General features: G+C 45.3%; 4 protein-coding genes across 7 annotated transcripts; 1 reads left to right on the forward strand and 3 right to left on the reverse strand.

The window, feature by feature from the left end:
* Window positions 1–13: 13 nt before the first annotated feature.
* Window positions 14–8,270, reverse strand: slc25a1b (slc25a1 solute carrier family 25 member 1b). Of its 2 annotated transcripts, XM_058057794.1 has the most exons (10): window positions 6,469–8,270; window positions 5,927–6,300; window positions 4,482–4,589; window positions 4,292–4,391; window positions 3,397–3,535; window positions 3,198–3,282; window positions 2,939–3,043; window positions 2,709–2,824; window positions 2,564–2,637; window positions 14–801 (listed from the first exon to the last, which is right to left on the reverse strand). In XM_058057794.1, exons 2-10 carry the CDS (start codon window positions 6,036–6,038, stop codon window positions 687–689), a joined length of 954 nt encoding a protein of 317 aa, XP_057913777.1. In that variant the 5' UTR covers window positions 6,039–6,300; window positions 6,469–8,270; the 3' UTR covers window positions 14–686. The 2 variants fall into 2 exon arrangements, with proteins under 2 accessions (XP_057913777.1, XP_057913775.1); XM_058057792.1 differs by having other exon boundaries at window positions 5,927–8,270.
* zgc:56235 (Voltage-dependent anion-selective channel protein 2-like) lies at window positions 6,643–9,898 on the forward strand. Of its 2 annotated transcripts, XM_058057795.1 has the most exons (9): window positions 6,643–6,801; window positions 7,358–7,428; window positions 7,552–7,601; window positions 8,065–8,217; window positions 8,307–8,359; window positions 8,444–8,665; window positions 8,999–9,149; window positions 9,225–9,282; window positions 9,402–9,898. In XM_058057795.1, the coding sequence occupies exons 2-9, from the start codon at window positions 7,362–7,364 to the stop codon at window positions 9,491–9,493; spliced, it is 846 nt and encodes a 281-aa protein (XP_057913778.1). In that variant the 5' UTR covers window positions 6,643–6,801; window positions 7,358–7,361; the 3' UTR covers window positions 9,494–9,898. The 2 variants fall into 2 exon arrangements, with proteins under 2 accessions (XP_057913778.1, XP_057913779.1); XM_058057796.1 differs by lacking the exons at window positions 6,643–6,801; window positions 7,358–7,428; window positions 7,552–7,601 and adding an exon at window positions 7,725–7,824.
* Window positions 9,899–10,504: 606 nt separating this feature from the next.
* On the reverse strand, window positions 10,505–17,308 carry tor4aa (torsin family 4, member Aa). 2 transcript variants are annotated; one of them, XM_058057386.1, is made up of 3 exons: window positions 16,855–17,308; window positions 11,910–12,326; window positions 10,505–11,768 (listed from the first exon to the last, which is right to left on the reverse strand). In XM_058057386.1, the coding sequence occupies exons 2-3, from the start codon at window positions 12,324–12,326 to the stop codon at window positions 10,929–10,931; spliced, it is 1,257 nt and encodes a 418-aa protein (XP_057913369.1). In that variant the 5' UTR covers window positions 16,855–17,308; the 3' UTR covers window positions 10,505–10,928. The 2 variants fall into 2 exon arrangements, with proteins under 2 accessions (XP_057913369.1, XP_057913368.1); XM_058057385.1 differs by having other exon boundaries at window positions 16,765–16,917.
* A 951-nt stretch (window positions 17,309–18,259) lies between these two features.
* Window positions 18,260–25,455, reverse strand: brap (BRCA1 associated protein). The gene is made up of 12 exons (XM_058057384.1): window positions 25,076–25,455; window positions 24,780–24,941; window positions 24,438–24,606; window positions 24,174–24,363; window positions 22,488–22,750; window positions 22,313–22,388; window positions 22,099–22,237; window positions 21,921–22,030; window positions 21,758–21,847; window positions 21,583–21,686; window positions 19,789–19,928; window positions 18,260–18,647 (listed from the first exon to the last, which is right to left on the reverse strand). Exons 1-12 carry the CDS (start codon window positions 25,152–25,154, stop codon window positions 18,421–18,423), a joined length of 1,749 nt encoding a protein of 582 aa, XP_057913367.1. The 5' UTR covers window positions 25,155–25,455; the 3' UTR covers window positions 18,260–18,420.
* Window positions 25,456–25,477: the final 22 nt, after the last annotated feature.

A 25,477-nucleotide genomic window follows, 5' to 3' on the forward strand; every position in this document is an offset into this window, starting at 1 on the left:
TCCAGTCACATCAATGTTTACTTTCACATTAGAATCGGTTACCGTGAAGGCACATGAGGGAACACAATAATCTGTTATAACATAAATGCTGAGGGCATCAAGTAAACACTGAATATCTCGCATGTCGTATTTCAGCCTCTGGCATGGCACATTGCATATTCACTCTCTTAAAAGAAAAAAATCATATAGTTAGTCTAATATAAATCTCAAAGCATCATCTTTTGTGGAATGACATAGAAGGCACTGTTAATGGAATATACTGTTTATATATATATTTAAAGTCACCCTTAAAAGAACAAAAAGTAATTACACAATCCTTATCCCAAATAACCCACTAAAAAACATACATAGGCACTTTTTAGAACATGTCTTAGCTTAGCATATTTCAGCATGTCAGCATAAAATAGGTAGCATAAAAACAATATGTCGGAGTACCATGGCAAGGTATCCTTAAGGTAAAAGTGAAGTCATGATAATTGTATAACGGATCGGTAGAAGGCTGTAAAACATTTGGTCCTCATCTTCAAGTATTTTGTTGTCAAGATTGAATGAGTTATTGTTCCAGAACACATTAAGGAGAGTGCTTCCCTTCCTCTCACGTGAGCCCGCTATCGTGGAGAATATAGTGCTTCTGCTTGATGGAGCTGAAATAAAATCAGAAGCCATCCAGTCTGGGACGGCGAATTTCAGTCCGTCTTCCAGACCATGTTGAGGACCTTGACCACTTCCTCGTAGATGATGAAGACGATGGCCACGTCCATGCACACCCGACCCAGACGGGGCACGGTACCCTTGTAGAACCTGGATGACACAAAAGCAGGGGGTCTAATTTGCACAACTGGCCAAGAACTATTTATATATAATTATAATGGACTCTGTAGGGGAGAAGAATAACACACTGGGAAATGAAAATAACAACAAATATATTTAGAATTTTCTTCTGTCGCCTCTTTTTGTTGTTTTTCTTGAAATTTCAAGCAGGACTGAGCCGCCTGTGAGCTCTTGGAGAGGGGGGAGGGGAGGGACCCACAAATGCACCCACTGGTCATTGAGAACAGCAGTATATTTGTAAAGCATAGAAAACATGTTTACTACCTTTTAAATTCACATTTTAACATTATTAGAGACCTCTAAACACAAGTAACACCCCTATAGTGACCCTTACACTTCTAAAATTCCAATAAAGTAGACATATCAATTCATTTTCTATGACGCTTATCCTCACTAGGCAGGGGGTGCGGTGGGGGTGCTGGAGTCTATCCCAGCTGTCTTTGGGCGAGAGGCAGGGTACACCCTTGACTGGTCACATATAGACAAATTCACACTCACATTCATATCTATGGACAATTTAGAGTCAACATGCGAACCACTCGTCCACCATGCGGCCTAAAGTCGGACATTCATTCATTCATTCATTTTCTACCGCTAAGTGTCGTGGGGAGTGCTGGAGCCTATCCCAGCTGTCTTCGAGCGAGAGGCGGGGTACACCCTGGACTGGTGGCCAGCCAATCACAGGGCACATACAGACAAACAACCATTCACACTCACATTCATACCTATGGACAATTTGGAGTCGCCAATTAACCTAGCATGTTTTTGGAATGTGGGAGGAAACCGGAGTACCCGGAGAAAACCCACGCATGCACGGGGAGAACATGCAAACTGAGGATGGAATTGAACTCGGGTCTCCTTGCTGTGAGGCCTGCGCGCTAACCACTTGAACACAGTGCAGTCCAAGTAGGATTCATTCATTCATTTTCCTCAAGAGGGTCGCGGGCATGCTGGAGCCTATCCCAGCTGTCTTCAGGCAAAAGGCGGGGTACACCCTGGACTGGTGGCCAGCCAATCACAGGGCACATATAGACAAACAACCATTCACACTCACATTCATACCTATGGACAATTTGGAGTCACTAATCAACCTAGCATGTTTTTGGAATGTGGAAACTGGAGAAAACCCACGCATGCACGATGAGAACATGCAAACTGCACACAGAGATGGCCAAGGGTGGAATTGAATTGGTCTACTAGCTGTGAGGCCTGCTAACCATTTGTCCTCTGTGAGGCCTGCTAACCACTTGTCCTCCATGGGGCCGAAAGTACATAGTAATAGATATAGTAATAGAAAATAAGACATAATATAGACTCACAAGCTAGCATTGGGATAGCAATGTTTACTTTCTGCTCTGTATAGTACTTCCTGCAGTGGCCAATGTCTCACCAATGCATCATTGCTAGTGACCCATGTACAATACTGCGTATCATGATCCCTCCTGCTACACCTTTGTGCGTATGAATTGTGTTTACATGTGTCGCTACACAAACGGTCCCATTATAATGTGTTTACGAATGAAATTAATGTATGGAAAAGCATACAAACTCTTTGTATTTTCATGGTAAAGGTCATTACAATAAACAAAGAGAAGACAGGTGGTTCTAAGGTGGTACCCTGAGGTTTCCCACCGTACTGATAAGGCTTTGGAAACATGTTTGTCAACTTCGAAATAGAAAGTAGTTGATGTAAGTCAAATAATGCAAAAACGTAATAACGTAGTGTTCTTACGCCATTGGTCCCTCGTGCTTCATGATCTTGACGGCGCAGTCCAGTGTGCTTTTGTACTTGTGTGCTTCCAGACCCTGTTGCGCCACATGGAAGGTGTTGATTACATCATTATCCATATTTCGGATATTTCAAGTGATAAACTGACCTGCATTCTAGTTTTGATGACGTCCAGCGGAGTGTTCCCAAACACGCTGGTAGCGCCGGCCACCGCACCAAACAGCCCAGTTACCAAAGGGTTAATGGCTTTGTTGGGGTCGTCACCTTGGTGCACAAAGGTCACGCTTTCAGATCAACTCTACTCTACGCTCCCATAATATTAGGCCCTGCTGAGATCCGGTACGAAAGCTCCAATACCGCACATAATCGCATGGTTACCTTTGTACCAGTTCCTGAGCGAGGTCATCACGTAAAAGCGGATGGCCTGGTTGGATCCTTGCTTCAACACGGTGGCCGTCAGACCCTGGTAGGTTCCTCTGAGTCCTGCACACATTGTCCATCTTCTTCAGTATTTCACTCTCACACACTTATAGTCCATCAGTAGGAGCGGAGGACTGTTAGGACCAGCTGACCCTCACAGAAATATTTACGATTATGTAGTAGATCTTGGTACTCTGCATCCATATTTGTTCCGTACCTTCAGATCTGATGATCTCCCGCACGCCATGGAAGAAACCTCTGTATTTGGGGTTTGCTGACGTCTGATCATGGATGAATTTGACCTAAACAAAACAACATGCGTGCGTCCAAAAACCGGCAGAGCAAAGACGAAGAAGATAGAAGATATACACGCGATGGTGGTGTTGGTGAAAGGCCACCGCCACCTCGCTTCTGACCTTGACCGTCTCCATGGGACACACGACCACCACCGCCTCGGCCACGCCGGCGCCGAGGCCACACAGGAATCCGCGCTTGCTGTCAAGTTTCCCGCTCTCGTCGCGCATCTTATTGCTCAGGAACTCAAACACTCCAAATCTGTTTTTTAAAAGAAGGAAAAAGAGAAAATGTTTGATGAAAAAAAGCGTTATTAGTATCAACTTTACACATATTTACTTTTAAAAAATCCAAATATTTCAACATTTCTCTTCAATAATCTTTTGTAATATTTTGAATTTATTCCCATAATATTATAACTATTTCCCCAACCTAAATTTCAAAAAATTACAACTTTATTTTGTTTGTGATTTAATAATTCAACCTCCTAATATTACGAGTTTATCTTAATAAAATGTAAAATGACTTTTTTTCTCGTTAGAATATGAATTTTCTCTTATTCTCATAAAATTACAGTTGTTTTTTTCTACTGTTTTTTTTACGTTTCCAACTTTATTCTTTCTTTTAATTTCATAATTATGATTTAATTGTCATAATATTCTGACTTCTGAACCAAATGTTTTGTTTCTAATAATAAACACAGCCAGGGGCTAGAAATGGTAACACTCAAAAATACGCAGTGCACTTGAACGCCTTATCAATGCTTAATAGATGGAAGAAAGGAGGCGGATACAGAGTTGTTCATGGTCCTGTGTGCGTTCTTTGAGCACATAACCCTGCAAAAAATGCATATTTTTGGAGAGAAAAGCACAGATTGGTGGGTTTTCCCACAATAAAAACATTTGGCTAAATAAATTAATCAAATTAAGAGAATTCAGATCCACCATAATGTCCAACTTTACCATAAAAGTAGATATTTGTCCTTGTTTTGACACTGTTGGCTCTTGGTTCATGTACCTGACGGCCGCTTTGGGAATGGAGCCGTAGAGCAGCGAGCTGAGTCCTCGATAAAGACCTCTCACGCCATGACTGTTGACTGTCTGCTTCACGCAGTCGCCTGAGGAATCGGCACAAAGCAAGCAAGAGCTTCAGATGAGGAAACATCGACATAAGGATGCTTTTAGGATTAAAAAAAAAAACAGCTGACCGATGCCTTTGTACTTGGGGGGGTTGGCCTTCTCATCCAGCTGCAGTTGTGTTTTCACATACTCGGTGGGGAAGGTGATGCAGATCTCGATGCCGCCTGCGATCCCGCCTGGAACATCACAAACACAACAAACACTTCAGGAGGAGAAGAAAGATCTGTCAAGCCGCTTGATAGCCGAAAAGTCATATCATTTAACAGAAAACCAAAACCAAACATTAGATTATGAGTCAGTAGATAAACGAGGTGTTTTTTTGTTTTTTTTTTACATTTTTGTATAAGTAGACATCGACCTATGAACTCCCTCGGCTCACATAGTACCACCTTAAACCCCTCCCTTCGGTTCAACAGCGAACAAGCTTCCCTGCAGCTGATTGGCTCAGCCGATGGCAGCATGGTGGCCTGAAGACACGCCCCCTGGTCCCATTCCAGCTGGGGAGTGGGAGGGGGTGGGTCTTTCACAGTGAACATGTTGTCAAGTTTTCGTTAAAGTTCAACTTAAAACAAGATGATGACGTCGGTGTGTTAATGTAATATACTATTATTATTATTATTATTATTATTACATGACGTATGTCCATGCTGAGACAGTCAACACGTTTGATGACACTCGTTCATGCAAGCTCAAGACAAGACGCTCGTGCACGCGTCAATCCCACAATTCCACTCACTGCACTTGAGATTTGGAGAGAGAGAAAACACACCTGAGCATCAGTGACCTGCATCCCGGTCCACACCACACAACAGCTGAGAAGACACAAGAGGCATTTTACCACGTCCCACGTGGACGGTTGACACACGTGACAATTGTTCTACTATGTCATGTTCAATAGATGCCGCTGTATTCCGCGCGCGTGCGCACAACCTGCTGCTTGTCAAACATTTGCAGCATGAGTTAGGGGCCTCTAAGCACACAGTGCAAAGGTCACGGACTTGAAACGAGTATGAACTTTTGGACTGTTTGTGCGCGCGTGACACCATAATGGCATTGTAGTAATAATTCTACGCGTGTACAACATGATCATTCATAAACAGGACATGAGCAAGGTACGGCTTGAACATAGAAATATCAAAAACAATACGTGCCGATGCTTGTGGCTGTTACAAGATGTAAGACCGTACAAATCGCCTCCTTCGCGGATGGAGCTCATTGGCAGTCAGCGCCATCTAGCGGACTGGAGGAGAACGAACCTTTGTTTTTTTAAATAGCAATTTAATGATATGCTGGACATCGACATTGGTCACACACATGCAAGATGATTAATGCGAGGCACGTCTTTATGTAAAAAATATTTAACTGACTGAGCTAGTCTGCATAAATATTAACGTCTGTTTCTCTTTGCATGGAACGTTTGATGACTTGCGTTCAAGTTTGTTTTGGTGAACTTTTAGAGCGCCATACAAAAAGTCTGGCAGTGGGAGTTTAACCTGCACAGAGGATGTCTTACCTGCCAGGATGGCCTTGCCGGGGTGCGTCAGTTTGACTTTGCCTGCAGGGGCGGCTGCCGCCAGGCTGTGGGTCCTGTGGAACGGGTTGACGAAGCTCGAGTTTGCTGACATGACTGCGGTTCCCCCCGGCCTCGATGCTGTGCTCAGTACGCAGGGGTTGGATGAAGCTTCATGCGGTCCTGCAGCTTTGTGCACCAGGCGAGGTCCAAACTGTGACGTCCGCTCCTGACCATTGGACTCGTATCGCTCTCGTTGTGGACTTTTGACAGTCAAAAGTTGGCTCGGCAGAGGTTTCAGTCTGATAACGTCGAGTGGAGTACTTGCGGGTCGGGGCGTGTCGTGGCGTGGCACCGCCCCACACTATTCCTCGCCCCTTTGAAAACGTTGACACAAATATTTAAGGAGGACTAGCTCAGCAACCTGTACAGTAGTTTATTTTACAAAAAATACTGTACAGGTTGCAATTATATATAACAATTATACTTATAGTAAGCTTGTGCAAAGCTTACTTTGCGTACATATCAAAGTATTAATTACATACCTTGGGTTTACAATTACATGCAATTGTGTAGCTGAATACGGTTAATAATAATACAAAAAAGTGAATCCGGCTAACAAGCTCTCAATCGGCCTTGACTTCCTGTGCAGTACTTCCGGAAACGTTGGCCAGACTTGTGACGAGTTTGGGAGGGTTCATCTCTTGACGTACCGTTACTCTCCGCTCTTGCTGCACAGGCCAGTGGCGCATGCGCACTGAGTCTCCTTGGTTGTGTCCTGCCTGCTCGGTGACAGCGCTAAAATAAACTAGCTGTCAATCCTCTCAGCAGCATCACGCTAACATCACTGCAGACCCCGCAGACGCTGCTTCGCATCGGTGAGAAGCTTTAACGTCTTCCTAGGCACAAAGACATCTGCTGTTTTGCATTCATTAATAACGTTAACGTCACTTTGATAGCATGTCTGTCCAAGGTTGCCCCCCCCCGTGAGCTAGCATGTCGAGGGTTTTAGCTAACGGTAGCTGACATTATATAATGATGGTTAGCCTTGCATGCATTGTTTAATCCCGGCTTTTATCGTCTTCTCCTCACCACAAAGAGCATATTTACCCGCCTGCCGGAGGTGGATAATTGTAAAATAACGTACGCTACCGTGATAGGTTGTTAGTGTAGCCCAGCTGTCACCCCCACACATACCTTTGTCCCTTTGTGTCCTTTGTCCACAACTAAAGATGCTGCATCAAGCATTTGTTCAAAGTAGACAATGCATTTGGCTTAACGTGGAATCCGTTATACTTACAGGAACCCACATATCTTTAATCAAAGTACACCATAGACCCCTTTGATTATTAGCAGTATTTGGATACAAGCTGGATTTGTACTTCCGGTGTAAGAAGTCTAACGGTTTTGGGGCTGACTGTTTGTGTTGTCCAGCATCATGGCTGTCCCCCCCTCATACGCAGACCTAGGCAAAGCTGCCAAGGACATTTTCAGCAAAGGCTACGGTGAGTCAATCATTCTACACGGTCAGGTTGACGTAGCGTGACGAACAGGAAGCAGAACTCAGAAAGAAGCGACTTTCATGTTAAATATTATCCTACTATTCATCTGACCCCCCTCCCTTCCAGGCTTTGGACTGGTGAAGCTGGACCTGAAGACCAAATCACAGAGTGGAGTGGTGAGCATCTTCTTCTTGGCTTAGCTTCATCTTTTCTAATAAGTGACTCCGCCCACCTGCTAAACAACCAATCAAGGAGTCAATGACCTCCTGCTGTCAGTCAGCGATTCAGAGGCATGAATGTCTGAGAGTGTCTATCTCTCTTTCCCCCGCCCTTTAATGCCCCCTTTTTGACCTTCCTTGACCTCCGTGCTGCCGCGGACATCTGGCGCTGGTGTAGATGGTAAGACGAGCGTGAGGCCGCCATCATCGCCACATCACCGCCTGCTCGTTTGCTTTCGCTCTTATTTTCACTTTTACTTGTCCTCGTTGCATCGCCGTCTTTTTCTGTTGTCTTCATGCTTCACGTTCATGCGTCTTTTTCGACATAATATTCCGGCATTATGTTTCATGTATTTGTGTTGTTTTCATGTATTTTTCTGATAGTCGTCACATTTAAAGTGTGTTATGTGTGCGTGTGCAGGAGTTCAACACGTCAGGCTCGAGCAACACGGACACAGGCAAGGCGTCGGGCAGCCTGGAGACTAAATACAAGATGAAGGAGTTGGGTTTGAGCGTCAACCAGAAATGGAACACGGACAACACGCTGGCTACCGAAGTCACGCTGGAGGACCAGGTGTGTGTGTGTGTGTGTGTGTGTGTGTGTGTGTGTGCGCGCGCACGAGCGGGCTGATAAAAGTGTTGACTCGGTTTCTTCACCAACAGCTGACTCAAGGACTGAAGGTGGCCTTGGACACATCCTTTGTTCCGAACACGGGGTGAGCTTGCACGTTAGCTTGTTGACACGTGATAGTGCCTTCTCTCATACACGCGCGCGGTAACGCCATTGTGCCCTCTTTCAGCAAGAAGAGCGGCAAGCTGAAGACGGGCTACAAGCGCGACTACGTCAACCTGGGCTGCGACGTGGACTTCGAGGGCCCCATCATCCACGCCGCCGCTGTGCTGGGCTACGAAGGCTGGCTGGCGGGATACCAGATGGCGTTTGACACTGCCAAGTCCAAACTGGCCCAGAACAACTTTGCGCTGGGGTACAAGGCAGGGGACTTCCAGCTGCACACCAATGTGTGAGTCCTCCAAGCGCACGACACCGTAGAAACACAAACCCCCAGAATTCCACACGGTAATAAATGGAGGAAGTAACCATTCTCCATCCACCAATCGACACAACGTATTGTGTGGCGCACCTTCCAAAAAGTGGTAGAGCTGGTACTCACTTGGCCAATCAGACTGCAGCGTTTCCAACAGGACTACAATCCATTTGTGGCAATGGCCACATTGCGTCAAGTAATGATGCATTTGTCAAACATGAAACAAAACCCAAACGACGCCGCGGTAAATGCATGGCTGGGAAACACCGACCAGTCCATCAACCCCGATTGTTGTGGTTTGCATCTCAGCAACGACGGCACCGAGTTCGGCGGCTCCATCTACCAGAAGGTGAACAATCAGCTGGAGACGGCCGTCACTCTGGCGTGGACGGCTGGCAGCAACAACACTCGCTTCGGCATCGCCGCAAAGTACAAAGTGGACTCGGAGACGTCTCTGTCTGTAAGTGGCCGGTCCGTAGCACTTCCAGATACTGTCCTCTCACGTCCTCATAGCGCCTCGTGTCTCATCCTGCAGGCCAAAGTCAACAACGCCAGTCTGATCGGCGTGGGCTACACTCAGAGCCTCCGACCAGGTGGGTTCATCCGTACGGGAATTAGAATGACGAGTTCTCACCTTAGTCACGCTTGGGCTCCATCACCATGTGATGGTGATTAGCGTAGCATGTTGCTAACACGTCCCGTGTCATCCCAGGCGTCAAGGTTACGCTGTCGGCGCTGATCGACGGCAAGAACTTCAACGCCGGCGGTCACAAAGTGGGGATGGGCTTTGAGCTGGAGGCGTGAAGACGAGAAGAAGAAGACACAAACCACCACCATCATCACCATCATCATGTAGCTCCTCCCCCACCTCACGCGAGCACGTTGACGGCGACATTCTAGCGTGTTCTGAACACTCCGAGCTGTGTGTGTGTTTTTAAGTTTCAATGTTGAGGGTTGCCGTGACGACCAAAGGTAGGACATTCAAAAGATGAGCGCGTCGTGTCGCCGGGGTGGAATCTTCCAGTTCGACTCTTTGCTTTTCTACACGATTCTTTTCATCCGAAACATCTCCTGGTTGTCCTCCTTACAGCTCTCCTCTTTTTGTGTCCATCACTGCACTCCTTTCTTTCTCATGTAGACTCATCACCTCATTTTACATTGTCAACTAGGAACATTCGAAGATTAAATATTTAAATTAAAGCCGAAAAACTTGTCTTTCTTCCAGAAAACGCAAGTCTGAATCCTACATTTGTTGACAAATTAGTTGGGGATGGGGTCGTCTGATAATTCACGAGCACTGTCTGTTCTGGCTCGCCATTAAACATGTCCATCCGCTATCGCTTTTAGTATTTAGCGTTGCAGCCGTTCATCCGCCCTGAAACAGTATTTTTAAAGACGGCTCCCAGAGTGAGAGAGTCTGAAAACGATGTCATGTGACCAGAAGTGAGCTTCACCTGATTGCGTCGTGTGTCAGACAGAAGGTGGCGTGCTGTGTTCATTCATTCATTCACTACCGCTTTTTCCTCACAAGGTCGCGGGGGGTGCTGGAGCCTATCCCAGCTGTCTTCGGGCGAGAGGTGGGGTCCAGCCTGAACTGGTCGCCAGCCAATCACAGGGCACATATAGACAAACAACCATTCACACTCACATTCATACCTATGGACAATTTGGAGTCGCTAATTAACCTAGCATGTTTTTGGAATGTGGGAGGAAACCGGAGAAAACCCACGCATGCACGGGGAGAACATGAAAACTCCACACAGAGATGGCCGAGGGTGGAATTGAACCCTGGTCTCCTAGCTGTGAGGTCTGCACGCTAACCACTAGACCGCTGTACGTGCTGTGTTGTGTTATGCTTTTCAGCCAATCATCTCTTCCTGTCTGGATGCAACTACTGTATTTATTCATCCGGCACAGTGTGGATGCCAAAAAGTACAATTCCCAGGAAGGTTTCCGTGTGGACAGGCCTTGAATGTGGAGATGGAGTGAGTATAAAACGATAAAATATATCCATATATAGTAATGCACTGCTAGCCTGTTAGTGTCAATTAGGTGGATCAGTCTGATTTAGGGAAAAGCGGTGCTGGTTTGCTTCTACATGATTGGAAGCATGAGGACTCCATGACTTCTAGTCCAGGACTCGGAGCTAGGACCTTGTTTAGAAAAAGAACCGGCAGGTGGTGTGGAGGGGCGTCCCGGTCCCCCACGTTTTTGCCAGCATCGAGTTTCTTGTTGACCTTCACAGCAGGTTGACCTTGGCCACCACCTGCTTGCATCCAGTCACGGAATATTCCCGCCCCCCCGCGGTGGGATAGTACTCCACCTCGCTGGCGAGCCTCTCCACGTGCGTGCGGTCAGGGTAGAATCCCTCCTGGGTCATCTCTTCCAGGAAGCACTGCATCACATGACTTTTCTCCAAGAGGCCCATAGACAAGATGTCCGCCTGCGTCCACAGAGCATGAAGCGCCTCCAGAGACTTCCGTAAGACGGGGGTCAGCGCTCTGAGCGGGTTGCCGTTACAACAGGAAGTGGCGGAGATGTTGTGCAGGACATGCTTGGTGATGTGCTGATGGCCCAGGTTGCTGAGGAAGACGTAGACGGCGTTGAGGAACTGGTTGGACTGCTTGGATGCCACCAGGTTGTGGAGAACATCCAGGAGGTCCCCTTGCATGTGCTCCACTTCGTCAAACACCAACAGCGGGATCTTCTCCTGCTCCTCCGCTTGCTCCACCATGGCTGAGATGAGGGCGTGGAGGTCTCGGGCGCACTGCGGGGCGTTGGCGTCCTGGGGGCAGTGGTGCAGCACGTAGTACTGCAGGACCAGAGGCTCCCCCACCACTGAGCGGAAGTGTCCCGCCAGGAGACGCCCCAGGTGGCTCTTGCCCACCCCGCTGGGTCCGTGCAAAGAAAGAACCAGCGGCTTGTTGTGAACATACGTGGACAGGTAGTCGTTGAGCTGGGACAGCAGATCCTCCAACGCCCCCTGCTGGCCAAACACCTCCCTCCTCAGGGTCTTCTCCAGACCCTCCAGGTCGTATCGCAGCACGTGGTCGTCCAGGTTCTCGATGGCGTTGTAAACCTGACAAGCAACACGTTAATGTTTAAGCATCAGTTAATCTCAGAGCGTCTTAATATCATCAGCGCGTGTCAGGAAGGCATCCAATCAGATTGCTTAGATACTTGCTATGATATGCTGTGATGAGTGTGTAGCAGTGCCCACCTGGAAGAAGACGATGGCGCTGAGCAGGCAGAGACAACACTCGGCGGGACTGTACTCCCGACGGGGCGCTCGGTGGTGCCGCCGCCTCCTCTCGGGGTACAACACCCTCCTCTTCCTCTTCTTCTTCTTGCGCTGACACACGGGTGAGGACAGCGGCGGCGCAGAGGTCGTGGTGTCAAAGGTGAAGATTTTGGGGCTGGCGCGGGTCGGGGCCCCCGTCAGGCTGCTCATCACCATCGCCATCTCCTGGCGCCGCTTCTTTAAGGTCTCGTACTTCTGCTTGATGCGGATGACGGCGTGCAGCGTGGACGACAATTTGGTCATGCTGGGGGGCGTGGCCCTCATCTCTTCCTCCTCCGTCTCTTCCTCCTCCTCCTCTGTGTGGGAGGATGACGAGCTGCTGTACTGGTCGCTCATCTGTAGAGGAGAGGCGGACATGTTGTTTATTTATGTCAACAACATAGTAGATTCCTATTCATTATACATCACTTATAACATAAACAATGACATATTATATACTAGTATAGCATGAAAATGGCCCATAGTGCACTCATGAGCTGGGTCATGTGACAATGAGGACGTTGCGTAATCATCAGCTCATGTAACTTATTTCCTCTGAGGGGGCAGAACATCTGTGAGGCCAGATCAGCATGCTCTCGTCTCTCATTGGTCGACTCCAGCCTCGTCCCGTCACAGACAGGAATGCTGTCAATCATAATTTCATCATGGCTCTCACTGACCCGAGGCCAAGTTAAACACTTCAAAATATACACACGGCCTCTTCACTTCCGACATTACCACATCGACTTCCTCACACACACACACAAAGTTGACATTTGAAGACTTTGCAAAGGCAGCACACAATTATTATTTAATTTTAATTAATTAATTATTTTTAAAATTTTAATTAATTTCATTATTAAACATTATTTATTAATTATTTCACATTTTATTTGATTAATATCATCAGCGATATTACCAGAATAAAGTCAAAATATTAGGAGAAAAAAGTCAATTTTAGTTTAGTTAGTTAGTTTAATTAGTTTGTAAAATTAGTAGCATGAAATTGAAATATTAGAGAGATTTTTTTACACTATTTAAAAGTAAATAAAGTTGTCATTTTTGGAAAATTAGGCTGCGGAAAACCTAATGCTACAATAATGAAGTGAAAATATTATGGGGAGAAAATTGACAAGAGTCAAAATAGTCAAAAGAGTCAATAAAGTCAAAATATTACATGAAAAAAGTTGGTTCCGAATGAAAAGTCAAAATGACTTAAATAAATAGAAGCATAGAACACTTGTCTGCTAACAACTGAAGTGTTTAATATTTTGGAGGGAAGTGCAGACTTGGCTGTCGGAAAACGAAAACATGTCTTTCCTGCTTGATAAGCCTTCCCATCAGGCTAGAGTGAGAACATTGTCAACGCCGCACAGAGTACACACCAGACGCTGTGACTCCACGTCCATACAGAACCAAGACCAAGACATGAGGCCGTAGGCCTAGTCCACATGTAGCAGGGTATTTGTAAAACAGCACTTTATGGCAAAAATGGTGTCCACACAACCTCCAATTATGCTAATAACATGATAACATGCTAAAAACATGCTAATAACAGTGATACCGCCTGTTAGAAGGAGAATGCCTTGGACGTAGGACGGACCGCAAAAAGTTTCCAACACAGCTCTCAGAGGGCATCCATGTTGTTTTCTGATGTAAACACGGGTGGCGTGTACGTTGGCGCAGGCAGTGATGTTTGGAAACCAAAAACTCCGGTTATTTGCGTCCATACCCAAAACATAACCGCATTTTTGTCCAAATATACTCTTTGAGGTTTGGAAAACTTACATTTTTAGTGCCAGATATCTGCGGGCATGTGTGGCTGATAGGCCTAATTGTGGAAAAATAACTTTGTTATGGTGGACAGGGCCTTTTCTGACCTATAAATGTAGTTCAAATGTTTAATTCTGGTGTTAAACCATGCCAAAGATTCAGATAATGAGGTTTACGCTTTTGGAAGTGAGCCCTGAAAGAAGTTTGGATGGCTCAAAATGCTCCGTTTCAGAGGGCGTTGCTAAAAAGCAGCTGAGTTCTGTAAAAGTTGGAGACTTGTGATGTTTCTTTTAGGAAGGCCAGAAAGCAGGGCATTGCATAATAATAATAAAAATAATAAATATTATTCATTTTCTACCGCTTTTTCCTCTCGAGGGTCACGGGGGGTGCTGGAGCCCAGCTGTCTTTTGGCCGAGAGGCGGGGTACACCCTGGACTGGTGGCCAGCCAATCACAGGGCACATATAGACAAACAACCATTCACACTCACATTCATACCTATGGACAATTTGGAGTGGCCAATTAACCTAGCATGTTTTTGTAATGTGGGAGGAAACCGGAGTACCCGGAGAAAACCCACGCATGCACGGGGAGAACATGCAAACTCCACACAGAGATGGCCGAGGATGGAATTGAACCCTGGTCTCCAAGCTGTGAGGTCTGCGCGCTAACCACTTGACCGCCCTATATTACATTATATTATATATATATATTATATTATATAATACACCCTCGGCCATCTCTGTGTGGAGTTTGCATGTTCTCCGTGCATGCGTGGGTTTTCTCCGGGTACTCCGGTTTCCTCCCACATTCCAAAAACATGCTAGGTTAATTGGCGACTCTAAATTGTCCATAGGTATGAATGTGAGTGTGAATGGTTGTTTGTCTATATGTGCCCTGTGATTAGCTGGCCACCAGTCCAGGGTGTACCCCGCCTCTCGCCCGAAGACAGCTGGGATAGGCTCCAGCACCCCCTGCGACCCTCGTGAGGAAAAGCGGTAGAAAATGAATGAATGAATGAATATATAAATAATAAAATAATAATAACAATAATAAGTATGAGAAAATGACATTCCACTTTGACACCAAGACCAGAAAAAATGAGAAGCTGAAGCCCAAATTATGAGAATGAAAACAGTGCATTAGACCTTCAAACCAGCGTACATGAAACACAATGACTACAATTCATGTAACCTGATTGTCACCCCTCATACGCAGTATCAGATTCCAGTCGACTACACACATGGAGCGTGGGAAACCGAGGAGAAAGTCATGAGACATGAAAAACGCTGCATGAGAACCGTCTTTCTGTCTTGTTGGCTCAGTGTGGAAGAGCCATGGTGCTTTCAGGGCAGAGGACCTGCCTTACAGCAGTTAGTCCCACCCAGCAGCGCACGTCTATGGAGTTATACCTGAGTTACGTATATATCTGATGTAATATTCAGGCAGTCACATAAATGTGCACTAATCACTGTTGTGTGTGTTGTGGAATCGTACTGGCAAAGTCCCAAACATCCACTGGTGGCTGACGATAGACAGGTTGGTGACCCCCCAATCCCGTTCTATTGTAATGGATGAACCAAAAAGCCTGAATTTCGCAGGAATATGACTCTGAATTTTTACTAGAAAAGAGTCTAACTATTATGACATAAAGTTGGGATTTTACAAGAATAAATGTCGCAATTTCAGAAGAATTAAAATTGAAAACGATTTTCAAAAAAAAAGTCAGATTTGAAAATTTCAGAAGGATATGTATTTTTTTAATTTTACTGGAAAATAATTCCAACTATTACAAAAAATTGTTGATTTTGCAAGACTAAAAATGACAATTTTAGAAGATTAGGTCATTTTGCTAAAAAAAATAAAAGGTCAGATTATAATAAGAAAAAGTTGTGATATTAGAAGAATAAAAGTGTGAATTTCAGAAGGACAAAAAAGTCATAATTATACTGGAAAACATTCCAACCATTACCAAAACATTTTGCAAGAATAAAAGTTTGAACTTCAGAAAATTAAAAGTCATAGTTTTACTTTAAAAATGTTTGACTATAATAAGAAAAAGTTGTGATTTTACAAGAATAAAAGTCTGACTATTATGAGAAAAAAGTTGTGATATTACAATAGTAGAAGTCTGAATTTCTGAAGAATAAAAAAAATTATAATTTTATGAGAAAAAAGTCCAACTATTACAACAAATAAGTTGGTATTTTACAAAAATACAACTTTGAATTTCAAATGACAAAATTAATCATTTTACTAGAAAAAACTTCTATTACATCATTTTCTATATCGCTTATCCTCACAAGGGTTGTGGGCGGTGCTGGAGCCTATCCCAGCTGTCTTTGGGCGAGAGGCGGGGTACACCCTGGACTGGTGGCCAGCCAATCACAGGGCACATATAGACAAACAACCATTCACACTCACATTCATACCTATGGACAATTAACCTAGCATGTTTTTGGAATGTGGGAGTACCCGGAGAAAACCCTAATATTACAAGTAAAAAGTTGGGATTTTAGAAGAATAAAAGTCAACTTTTAGTAGAAAAGTAGTCAAAGTAAGAAGTTGTGATTTTAGGAGACTAAAATTGAGACAAAAAGTGTGAAACTGACAATTCAGCCAAGACTCCTGCGCACGTGTTACCGTTACCTGGGGCGCAGCTTACTCGCTTCCTGCCAGGAAGAGGGCGGGACATATACAGCAATTCTTGCAACACATTCTAAGTGAGCACCCTCTCTGCAACCATATAACCGCTGCAAACAATTTCCTTACATTTACAACTGACACGACTAAATAAGATATTTGAGAAGTTGAAGGTTAAAACAAAGTCCCCACTCGGGGCTGAGAAGCACGGCTGTATGAGACGCTGAGAAAGATGAGAAAAACAATAAAGCAATAAGAAATTCAAACACCAGCTCTCCAGTTCCCGCCTCGCAAGCACAGACCTGACGAGGCGGCCGCATTCCAAACATTTCACAGCTCTTCCCGTGGGTGAGCCACGAAAGGTAAAGGAAACATCTCACCTTCTAGCGTGACAAGAAGACGCAGAGGAAGGAAGCGGTGATCTGCAGCCGACGAGGAAGGTGCATGAGAAGACAACAAGAGTGTCTCACCGCTGCCGTGTCAACGTGCGTGGCGTTGTGCTCATTGTGTGCTGCACCTCCGGCTGGGCTTCACAGTCTGAGGCTCCTCCTCCTCCACGACATCACGCCAGCTCCACTTCCCTTTTCTTCTCCTCTGCTGGGAAAAACATTCACACAATGAAAGATCATCAGGGCTTCACCGACACGCGTTCACGGGGTCAACTCCTCTTCCCCATCCATGGAAATAGGATGAAGAGGATCATTTGCATGTTGGACTGCTGGCCAGTCACGTTGACTAAAAATATTGTCCAATGAGGGCAGTGTACACAAAATGCTAAGCTATCATCTGAGCTAATTATAGTGTAACATCTCATTAATAGTACTCAATTGGCAATGCCTGGATTGTATTATTATTATTATTATTACTAGCCATTGTACAGATGTTGCGTACAGCACCCTCTTGTGGTTGATCAACTGAACTGGACTTAAATATGCCGAAGGAGCCATGTACTGAAAATGGCCCCCGTCCCACACTTTGGACACCCCCTGCTGTAACTTGTTTTGGAAGTCACTGAGAAATAATCAGGAAATGCTTACCCATGACAAGAAGCGTCCTTGGAGAAACTCATCCTTTGGTGTTCTTCCTTGAGAAGAGCCCACTTCCTGTTTGGACCCGCTGAGGATCCACAGTTTACAAAAACGGGTCCTTAAAGTCTTGTTTTGGCCTCATGCAGCCCAGGAGGGGCTTTGTGCACCGCAGAGGACACCCAAGACGAAGACGTTCCTGTTTTTTTGTTTTACATTAGAGCTTTATAGACATGATATAACACAACTCTAGTCACCTTTATACTCCGATTCTTTCTTTACAACACATCGCTAAACATTTGTTCTGGAATGACACAAGACGGCCAATGGCCAGCAAGCTAGCAGGTAAGCAAGCTAACTAGCTAACCAGTTAGAGTCCCAATTTCATTCATTTCTAGTGCTCATCCTCACGAGGGTTGCGGGGGTGCTGGAGGCTATCCCAGCTGTCTTCAGGCGAGAGGTGGGGTACACCCTGGACTGCTGGCCAGCCAATCACAAACAAGTACCCGGAGAAAACCCACGCATGCACGGGGAGAACATGCAAACTCCACACAGAGATGGCAGAGGGTGGAATCAAATGCGGGTCTCCTAGCTGTGAGGCCTGCGTGCTAACCACACGACCGCCATGCAGCCGACTCCCAATTTGTTTCTTCTAAACTTAAGTCAAAAATGCACCACTTGCACACTGAATGGGAGAACCTGTTTTTTTCCCCTAGTGGGCGGGTCCCCAGTCACAATAGCATTGTTGTTGCTGTTGTGGTTATGGCCGGGTGTGCCTGGTGAACAACCGTACAAAACTAACCACTAAATGTTATTGGAGGGTACTGTTCTGGGTCATGATCGAGTTGTGGTTGGCGGATGGGAGAAGGGGGAGGAGTCTAAATAATGAGTTGTGACAAATAATTTATTTACAGCAACAGACGTTACATGGCGTACGTACCGACTGTGCCTTCAGTGACACGTTTCCGTTCTTGTCAAGTCTTTAACTTCAACACTGAAACAAGAGGCCACCTACTTCCTCTTTCTGCCCCGCCCCCTCCTGCCCCTGATGGAGGCGCCGGCGCCATCGGCGCTTGTGTCATCCGGCGGGTTGGCGGCGGCGATGTTGATGTGACCTTCCTGGATTTCACTGCGGGCATCAGGCGGAAGGTGTTGGATGTGCTGCTGCGTCTCCAGATAGAACATGACGTCACGCAACTGCTCCTGAAGCTCGCCGATGGTCTCGTCTTTGTGCTCTCCTGCACCAAAACGAGTGCACACTTCATTAGGGACACCCCAGCACCCTTATGAAACATTCTGCTTTGCCAAAGACAAGGCTGACTTTTCACTGAATGACGCAACCTGGTGGTGCATGGGCCAAGTACTGTACTGTAATTATCGCATTTTGGTGCAGATCCAGATAAAAGGTGCGCCGTGAGGTTTTTATTTTGTCTTTACCATCCAACTAAATTTATATTACCTTACAACCTGCAAGTAATGCAGGGGAACTTCCATTTGTAGAAGAGTATGCATATGCTTCCCAGCATGCTTTGCATGTTGTACATGAGCATAAAATACTATTGTTTTTAGCATGGTTTGCATCACAGTAGGAACAATGTCTCCTCACTCACCATCCATCCATCTTCTATACCGATTATCCTCACTAGGGTCATGGGGGTATACTGGAGCCTATCCCAGCTGACTTCGGGCGAGGGGCGGGGGTACGCCCTGGACCCGCAATTATGCATATTTAGTAAGCTAATTCTACATATCGGTGGCCTAATTTATGCATAGAAAATGTCTATATGAATGAAAATACAAATATATCATTCAAAAGACTGGGAGGACGAGGGGGTGGGGGGCTGTGTGACATCAGCTAGCTAGAGTTGACTGTTAGCCGAGTGCTAGTAGCAGGTTAGCAGTGTAAAGAGTAGCCGTCAACAGCGCCTCTCTCTTCTTAACCACTTACGGTTCTGGCAGTGTAGTATTCTACAATGCTTTCTATAGGTGTCAGTAACGTTAAGTTGATAGTTATTGTACGTCTTATTTATTGTTATGGCTTATCTTCTATCATTTTGTGTAAAGCTGACTATAGGGGTGTTATTTAATGTTTACAGGGCTTTACAGGGCTAATTATGGTGATTATAAACACAAGAGAGTGGGAGGAGTTGGGGTTGGGCGCCCATTGTGGTTCCATTTCAACTTCATCGCTTCAAGATTTACCTCGTAATTTCACATTACGTAATTCTTAGTGATAAATTACCAGTGGTTACATTGGTGCCAAATGGACCGTAAATATGAATAAACAATAATTAACTATAAACCATAAACAATATATGTTGTATATATTATATGTATAATATGCAAAGATGTTATGAAATGCGTTAGTGACCATCTCACCATTTTCTTTGGCTCTGCGCTCCTCATCAGCGAGTCGGGTCTGAAGCTGCACCTGATTGGCTCTCAGGCAGCGGTTCATTTCCTGCTCCTCCTTCAGCTCCTGACCGAGCTTCAGCACTCGACTGTTCAGCTGTGTGCACCTCGGGAACATGACAACAACAAGAAGAATACGCTCAACATTTCTTCCAACTTTTGATCGATCGTCCTGTCGTCCTGCCAAGTCAGCAGTGCTAATTAAAAATGGCAGCCGGCGCGCGCGCACACACACACACACACACGCACGCACGCACACACACACACACACACACCTTGAGCGTGTCAGTCAGCAGCTTGTAATGACTGCCTACTCTGAAAAATGTTCATGAGCAGACTTCAGAGAAATGAGCTGATCAGGTCTTAACTTGCGGTTGGTGTGTGGGTGTAAGGTTGGTATGTGATCACCGATTGCTTGTTATTATCAGCCTCCATGCCAAAATAACATACTTTAGACTACTTAACACAATTGCTGCTTAAGCAACATTTTTCCTCAAACCTTTGCAATGACAGGAACCCATCGCCACTTCATGCCTCCACTATCACGGCTTCACTATCATGCCTTTTCAAAACTATATTCATACATGATGCTGTTTAATGGTCGAATACGACTGATAATTACTAAGTGCCCAGTATAGTACACTGTATACTAAAGGTGTGGGAAATGATCTATATTAATTGATACTTTGATGCGTGCGATGCGAGTGCATCGGCTCATTCACTGGGTATGGATGCAATTGACGGGTGAAATCTAGATTCATTGCGATGCGTTTGTGGGTATCGGTAAAATCTGATACAAGCTACAATCAGTAACTGTTACATTTGTTCACTTCCTGCTTTCCTAATATAATTTAATTTTTTAATTTTATTTATTTACTTTTTAGTTTAATTTAATTAATTTATTTTTTATCACGTACCAAAGTAGGAGGTGATATGAGCATCCAATGACATAATGTGTACCATAGTAAGTGTCAATATCGTGACATATATAGCACATCATGACTGGTTCAAGACTCTTCATCCTTGTATTTAGCAAACATCAACTGCTTGTATTGTTTCTTGAATTGGCTCATCGTTGTGCATTGTTTGAGGTCCTTACTCAATCCATTCCATAGTTTGATTCCACATACTGAAATGCTATGGCTTTTTAACGTAGTCCTAGCATAGAAGTGTTTCAAATGTAGTTCTTCCCTGAGATCATATTTCTCCTCTCTTGTAGAGAAGTATTGGATGACATTTTTAGCTAACTGGTTATTTTTAGACTTATGCATTATTTTAGCTGTTTGAAGATGAACTATATCAGCAAGTTGAAGTATTTGTGATTTTAGAAATAAGGAGTTAGTATGTTCTCTGTAGGCGGCATTATGAATTATCCTTACTGACCTTTTTTGCAGTACATTTAGCGAGTGAAGATTGCTTTTATACTTATTAGCCCATATTTCCACACAATAAGTAAGATATGGTAGAACCAGAGAGCAATAAAGGGAGATCAATGAACGCGATAGAGTGGGCAAACAATGTTTGTAACCAGGGACAACTGTATTCCATTTTGGGACAGGAGATGGCCGTTTGGAAGGCACCCCCTGCTGAACCGGAGCGGAACAGCGCTCACCTGAGCAGTTTGTTAGCAGAATAGCACAAACATTGATCATGTTTGACAAAACTTTGTTGTAGATGAAGTAGAGGTTTTTCAGACATGTTTCTTCATTTCTTTGACAATGACATATGAATGATGATGAAAGAGAGTCTTTTTCCACCTACTTTTTCTCCACACTCTGTTTGTCTTTGCTGATCTCTCCAAGTCGGCGTTCCAGGTTGTCACAGCGCTCCAAGGTCTCCTTAAACTTGGCCTTCATGTTGCTGATCTGTCACACACACACCTCAGTGACTACATGAGTGAGAAACCAACACTTGACAACGTCACGACAGCGAGCACCTCCTCGGCCGTCTCCTTCTCCAGGTGGACAATCTTGTTCTCCCAGTAGATGCGCTGCGACTCCAGCTGGCTGGTCAGCAAGTACGAATACTGAGGACGCACAGGAGGAAACCCGTTAGCGGCGTGGCGTCACAAGAGGTGAGTGAGCAACGCACGAGCTTACTTCCAGCTGTAGGGCGTCGATCTTCTCAGCCTGGCAGGTGTCGCCCTCGCACTCGTACTGAACCATCTTGCCGTCCGTCTTGCTTGCCACCAGCCGGTGCACATAGTTGTCTGGCGGCACATGCTAACATTAGCCGCTAAACGTGGCTCACTGCAAGTCCAAAGAAGACACACTGTACCTCCGGCGTAGTCCCACACGCGGTGGTTGGTGAGCTGCATGGCGTAGGTGTGCTGTGTCTCCTCAAAGTGTTTGTACGCGTGGCGGCTCACGTAGCGCCCGCAGCCGATGTGGCCGCAGATCAGACAGATCCAAAGGTTCTGAGTGAGACCGAAATGTTGGTTAAATCGACGCGAGGAGTGAGATGTCCACGCAAGATGGCGCGCTTGCCTTACCTCCTGCACGCCGCACTCAAAGCACTTGTTCTCCTCCACGGGCTCTGGAGTCTGACAGTAGCGACACACAGGGCACCTGCCGTTAAAAATACATGTTAATTCCTTCACTCAGATGAAACACAAATAAATACAAATGTATGGGAAACACGCCGTTATCTGAAGCTGCGAGACTCACGAGGCATCCTCCCAGCGCTGCAGACACTGACTGTGGAAGCTGTGGTTGCACAGCGTAGTCAGGACGCCGTTGACCGACTCGTCCATTCTCTCCAGACACACGGTGCACTTGGGGAGCTCCGTCAGCTCCATCACTGGCAAACTGGCGCCCTCCTCGGACTTGATGACCTCAGCTCGCTCCACGTACACAAGCTGACACACGGCCTCCTCGATGGAGTTGAACTGGCGGCCATTGCACGTCGTGTAAAAGCTGTCTGCGTCCGCCTGAACACAACAAACACAGATGTACGTCACATGGAGAAACACATTTATGTAGGTTATAGCATAGAAAAACCCATTTACAACCTTATTAGAACCCTCAAGACATGAAATAACACCCGTATAGTCACCGTCACACTCCTATTAACCCAATATAGTAGGCAGAACAGAAAATATATTTGGTAATGGTAATGGTTTTATTTCATTTCAACATGCATCTGATTACAATTGAATGCATCACATAATCAGTTCACAGTTCCACATGTCCAAAAGGAGTAGGAAGAAGCAAAGCTTATTAAATCCTACCCCTCCATCTGGTACTTTTACAATCAGTAACTGTTACATTTGTTCACTTCCTGCTTTCCTAATATATTTTAAGTTTTGTTTTTTTAACTTTATTTTATTTGGGGTTTTTTTTTGTCACGTACCGAAGTACAAGGTGATTTAAGCCATAAATAAGACTCCTACTGGTGTGTGTTACAGTAAATGTGTTCCGCTGGCGAGGAAGTGACATCACAGGTTCAGAGTTGAGTTTAACTTGGCGTTAGGGATTATTTTTGAGATACTTCAAACCTTCCATAAAAGCCTGTTACTGGGACCGGGTCTGGTGCATGAGTGTCTCACGTAACATTACAGTAACATTACTGACACCTAGCGACCAGGGTAGAATGTCATCACAACATCTTCGAATTAGTCCTAGCCTAATGTTTGTATTTTGTATGCTTGAAAATGCTAATTAGGTAAAACACTTGTCACATTTGCTAAAGAATGCATATTTTTCATGATAGGGTGTATTCAACAATAAAAAAAGCAATATATTTTTGAAAAACTGTGATGACGCTAAATGGAATTACTGTACATCACTCACATTCCTGCAAATATATCTACTTCTACTGCAGCTGCACAGCATATATTCTCAAGTTACAATATTGTAGATGTGAAACTTGTACTTGAGAGGAGGGATCGACCGATATGGCTTTTTTCCGGCCGATGCCGATTTTTTCCCATCACCCTTAGCCGATGGCCGATTTTGCTTGGGCTGACATTTGTGGCCGATACTGCTTTTGCTCCCTCAATTTATATGAAAAATTACAATGATAAGAAATATTCCAGGTCTCAAGTTTAAACAAATATTGATTGAAATGTAAACACTGAACACAGTAGGATTCAGCTTTCTTAAACACACATTTAAACAGCATTATCAATTTTGGCAACACAAGTGTGTAGCAAGGTAAAAGTGACAATAATGGCTGTGTATTGACTCATTTTACTGAATAGTAAATCCGTCCTACTATAAAAGCTGTGTACTGTCTACTCTACGTTATCTCAGGTTTGAGCGGTGTGTATTCCATGTGTATTCCTGCTAGCAGTTAGACAAACATGGGCTGTCCCTGGCGGAGGTAACAAAGCGCTGTGAGGTGACTCTGACCTGCGTGCTGAACTTGATGAGCACCATGTACTGGTTAGGGGTGGAGTCTCGAATGATCTTCATGTGCTCCATGACGTCGTTGAAGGGCGCCATGAGCTTCATGAGGTCGTGGCTGGTCATGGTGGCCGGCACGGTCAGGATGCACACCATGGCGCTGCGGCGAACGTCCTCCGTCAACGACGTCATTTTGCTAGAAGAAGATGATGATGATGTTGAAGGTGATGTTGGAGAAAACGCGGGCAGGGGGTTAAAGGTGGTCCTCACTTGGTTTTGTAGAGGTGCATGATTCCGTGGACAACCTCCACAGAGGGGTTCCCGCTGAAGAAGGAGATCTGCTCTGGCAGCTGTTTGGAGGGGGAGTCGGGGGCCATCGCTGCGCTGCCCTCCATGTCCGCATCACTCCTTTTGTGCTCCGTAGAACCTCCACCTTTGTCTACATCAACACACAGCATTAGGAAGACACTGGAATTCTCTCACTGGTACATTCAGCCAGATGTTTGAACCGGTGACTGTCAGCTCGTCTCTGATTGGCTAGTTTGCTTAACTTCTCATAAGCACATGTCACTCTATGTAAGAGAACATTACTAAAGATGTAAGCCTCCTTACCCGGGCTGGGCTCAAAGGTCTCAATGACCATGTCGCCCATGGCTCTGCTTCCCATGTGTTGGTGCAACACTGCACTTCTCTCCAGCTCCGTCTTTCCCCTGAGAGCCAGCCTGGCCAGACCCAAGCCCTTGTCCTGCAGCTGCTCTTCTGACATGCCCTCCACTGGAAACGATAAGTGACATTCATCAGAAACAGCGACAGACGATACGACAGCTGATGGTTCTTCGTCACTGCTACTTAGCTAGCCGGCTAACAACATTGTTAAATCAACGATATAATAGCTTCAATGAACTCACCAGCAGAGTACTGGAAGCCTTGCGGGGATGGAGACTGATCAGCTATTTCCAGACGGATGACGACCAGAGACACACTCATGTGTCTTTCTTGAGGAAATGTCGACTTTTACACAAAACCAAAACAAGCCCAGTGACGGCTAGCGAGCTAACTAGTTAGCCGACAAACGCGAGTGCAAACACAACGGACCGCGAAAGGATGTGAGATCACACTGACGCCAGACATAAGCCTGGCACTATATCCACACATAAATATAAATATTACATATTTGTCTTTAAATGTGATACTCGAGAACTGAAAGAAACTCCAGGAAACCTCTGAAGCTGTTTACACTTTTTCTTAATCGCTGACGACTGCTGGGAATCTCTCGCCCCCTCGTGGACTGGACAAGGAACAGCAGCAAA

The sequence above is a fragment of the Doryrhamphus excisus genome, chromosome 19 (genome assembly GCF_030265055.1).
Source record: "Doryrhamphus excisus isolate RoL2022-K1 chromosome 19, RoL_Dexc_1.0, whole genome shotgun sequence".
NCBI lineage: Eukaryota > Metazoa > Chordata > Actinopteri > Syngnathiformes > Syngnathidae > Doryrhamphus > Doryrhamphus excisus.

Coding starts and splice junctions, on each gene's coding strand:
- slc25a1b (XM_058057794.1), bottom strand. CDS start 6,038: ATGTCAGCAAACTCGAGCTTCGTCAACCCGTTCCACAGGACCCACAGC. Junction 4,392..4,481: donor CCCCAAGTACAAAGGCATCG/GTCAGCTGTTTT, acceptor CCGATTCCTCAG/GCGACTGCGTGAAGCAGACA. Junction 3,283..3,396: donor GTCCCATGGAGACGGTCAAG/GTCAGAAGCGAG, acceptor TGTTTTGTTTAG/GTCAAATTCATCCATGATCA.
- zgc:56235 (XM_058057795.1), top strand. CDS start 7,362: ATGGCTGTCCCCCCCTCATACGCAGACCTAGGCAAAGCTGCCAAGGAC. Junction 7,602..8,064: donor CCAAATCACAGAGTGGAGTG/GTGAGCATCTTC, acceptor GTGCGTGTGCAG/GAGTTCAACACGTCAGGCTC. Junction 8,666..8,998: donor TTCCAGCTGCACACCAATGT/GTGAGTCCTCCA, acceptor TTTGCATCTCAG/CAACGACGGCACCGAGTTCG.
- tor4aa (XM_058057386.1), bottom strand. CDS start 12,326: ATGAGCGACCAGTACAGCAGCTCGTCATCCTCCCACACAGAGGAGGAG. Junction 11,769..11,909: donor GCGCCATCGTCTTCTTCCAG/GTGGGCACTGCT, acceptor GTTGCTTGTCAG/GTTTACAACGCCATCGAGAA.
- brap (XM_058057384.1), bottom strand. CDS start 25,154: ATGAGTGTGTCTCTGGTCGTCATCCGTCTGGAAATAGCTGATCAGTCT. Junction 24,364..24,437: donor ATGCACCTCTACAAAACCAA/GTGAGGACCACC, acceptor ATCTTCTTCTAG/CAAAATGACGTCGTTGACGG. Junction 22,389..22,487: donor CAGCGCTGGGAGGATGCCTC/GTGAGTCTCGCA, acceptor TTTTAACGGCAG/GTGCCCTGTGTGTCGCTACT.